The sequence below is a fragment of the Penaeus chinensis genome, chromosome 2 (genome assembly GCF_019202785.1).
Source record: "Penaeus chinensis breed Huanghai No. 1 chromosome 2, ASM1920278v2, whole genome shotgun sequence".
In the NCBI taxonomy this organism is placed as follows: Eukaryota; Metazoa; Arthropoda; class Malacostraca; order Decapoda; family Penaeidae; genus Penaeus; species Penaeus chinensis.
Window position 1 is genome coordinate 18,496,124 of NC_061820.1, and position 3,184 is coordinate 18,499,307.

A 3,184-nucleotide genomic window follows, 5' to 3' on the forward strand; every position below is an offset into this window, starting at 1 on the left:
CGAAGATTCTGATTTTTGAACCACCGGAATGCGTACTCGTGTGTGTGTGTGTGTGTGTGTGTGTGTGTGTGTGTGTGTGTGTGTGTGTGTGTGTGTGTGTGTGTGTGTGTGTTTATACACACACACACACACACACACACACACATATATATATATATATATATATATATATATATATATATATGTTTATATATATGTATATATGTTTTTATTTATGTATGTGTTACATAACACAGGCATGCACAGAGAAAAGGTGGGGAGCACGTAGTTTCCATTCAGCTTTTGTTATCTTTCTCCTACCCACCTCAGGATGGTTTGCGTGTTCTGCCTCAGCGGGTTCTTCCCGGGAAGACAAAGGCTTCGCCACTCACGTCCCCGGGCTCCGAGAGCGGCGTCAGCGGACTCGGCCACGACGCCCGCGACACCGCGCCTCTGTTGGACAACCTCGAGACGTCGCCCACCTCTCCACTGCACGCACCCCTCATTGCGCCCTCGACTCCCGCTACCCTGCAGACAGCGAATGAGCGCTCGGTGCCAGTGGGCACTGCATCCCATGAACCTTCTCAAGCGGCTGACTCAGAGTCAGAGTCGGCTGCGTCAGGTTACGAAACGGATACAGACGTGGAGGACGACATAGACGCCGCAGTAGCAGAATACCAAGAAAAACTGCGTGTAGCAACGCTGGACACCGGCGCGCCCTGCACGCCGAACCCCGCTTCAGCTAGGCGGGCGTGCTTGGCACTTGCAGGTCTGCTATTAACTATTATCGTGGAATCCCTTGTAGCAGTGTACGGGTGGCGAGGCGGCGGCACTCACCCGTTCCTGGTAGCGACTTTGGTCATCTGCATGTTGGTCACTCTCCTGCTGGTGGTCCTGCTCACTCGCTTGCCCGTCCTCCGTCCCAGCCAAACCGTCGCCTTCCGAGTGCCTGCCGCGCCGTGGCTCCCTGCTGCAGCTCTTTCCCTGAACTTCTTCTTGCTGGTGCAAGTATTGAGCCACTCCTGGGCAGTCATCCTCGTGTATTTATTAGCAGGTATTCTAGTTCTAGTTCACACAAATTTCTCGGAGAAATAGTCATACTATCTACCTTCATTTGTTAATAACACTCGCATATCCTCACAACCTTTTTTTTCCTCACAGGTATCTCGTGGTACTTCCTATACGGGATGCGCCACAGCGCCCTTGCCACACAGGAAGTCGTAACACAAAGAGTTCGCGCGAACGAGTTCATCTGCCTGGAGCCCCTCGTGCCCCCTGCGCTGACCTCCACCCTTCTGCAGGCGTCCTCCGAGAGGCTGCCCGACCCCGCCCAACATCACAGCTTCACCAGGTTAACGCAAGTCGATACAGTACTCATCACCAGGTGAAGATCGCACTGGCAATAATAACTATAGAAACTGTCAGCCCTTTGTAAGCAATAAAGGGATATTTTTTAAAGAGGAAACCCTTCGTGAAATGAACCGTCTTTAAACTAAACCCTTTTCTTCCATAAATCTGGTTAGTGTCAAGTGCCATAATTGTCTCTTTGATAGAATCAAAAGATATTTCTAGGCCTGCCCAAGCAATAAGTAGAATTATCCACAAGGTGAAGGCAATAATGTAAAATGAAGTTATGAAGGGCAAACAAAGGTATGTTAATTTTTATCCTATTAGCAAATGGAAGAATGATAGTAGGCGGAGCCTCAGTACAGGTAAGAATATGTTTTCCAACTTTATCCTGGATCTTGACGCACGGTGAAATATGTCAAATTGCGTTTTTCTGTTTACATAAGGCAAAAATAGTTACGCTGGCCGTTCGTTTCTGCTTCCCATGAGGATAATCCGTCGAACTCCCAAAAATGAAAATAATATAGAATAATTTAAGAAGATTAGAGAGTAAGGTACTGAAAAGGTTAAATGAAATTATGAATAAATTACTCATCTAATGTTATTTATCCCTGACCCCAGTGATTCCCAACCTTTTCTGGATCGAACCCAATCTGATAAGGCACATCGAACCTGTTATACTTAAATGTATGTGTTAATGTGTGTGTGTGTGTGTGTGTGTGTGTGTGTGTGTGTGTGTGTGTGTGTGTGTGTGTGTGTGTGTGTGTGTGTGTGTACACACACACACATGCACATGCAGTAAATATATATATATATATATATATATATATATATATATATATTTGTATGTGTGTGTGTGTGTGTGTGTGTGTGTGTGTGTGTGTGTGTGTGTGTGTGTGTGTGTGTGTACACACACATACATGCACATGCGGTAAATATATATATATATATATATATATATATATATATATTTGTGTGTGTGTGTGTGTGCGCGCGCGCGCGTGTGTGAGTGTGTATTTCTCTCGCTCTCTCTATCTCTCTCTCTCTCTCTCTCTCTCTCTATATATATATATATATATATATCCCTCTCTCTCTCTCTCTCTTTATATATATATATATATATATATATATATATTTGTATGTGTGTGTGTGTGTGTGTGTGTGTGTGTGTGTGTGTGTGTGTGTGTGTGTGTGTGTGTGTGTGTGTGTGTGTGTACACACACACACAGATACATATAAACACACACGCATACGCGCATACACACACACACACACACACACACACATATATATTTATATAAATATACATATATACGCACATACACACACACGCACACACGCGCGCGCGCATATATATATATATATATATATATATATATATATATATATAAATATATGCATTTCCAAGAATATAATATTTCATTATTTTGCACAAGGGAATAATGCACTGAACAGAATAAATATTTTAAAAGGAGGGAGTTTGGAAAATAAGTAAGTTTGAAAAAAAGGCTTGTGTGGCAGCTTATTTGAAATAAACCGTAGCTATGAAATATGAGACCCCAGTCCCAAAATGACATATCGTGATTAAAAAATATATATATATTTAAGACGAGTTAGAAGGCGGCTCCGACTGAGGGGCCCCACAATTTAATTAGCCTTGGAGTCTCAAATGGTCATAATCCGGCCCTGTACGTCTGTTTCACACATCTGGTTGTAACAGTAACTGCGGAGCTACATACGCAATACTTCACAATGCACGTATTTTGTACCCACCGGCTTACTTCCACCTCATATGCTGTTAACAAAGGAGGTGTGAAGCAATTTGGGGAATCTCAGGCGCATGCGTGGTCTGCCTCAA

General features: G+C 43.7%; 1 protein-coding gene across 4 annotated transcripts in view; it reads left to right on the forward strand.

The window, feature by feature from the left end:
* Positions 1-1,916, forward strand: part of LOC125033369 (cationic amino acid transporter 2-like) — a 100,812-nt gene extending 98,896 nt beyond the window's left edge. For all 4 annotated transcript variants that reach the window (XM_047624837.1, XM_047624818.1, XM_047624809.1 and 1 more), the window contains 2 exons: positions 310-1,033; positions 1,141-1,916. In XM_047624837.1, the coding sequence (XP_047480793.1) occupies positions 310-1,033; positions 1,141-1,367 (951 nt within the window). In that variant the 3' untranslated portion in view covers positions 1,368-1,916. The remainder of the gene's footprint in view (positions 1-309; positions 1,034-1,140) is intronic.
* Positions 1,917-3,184: the final 1,268 nt, after the last annotated feature.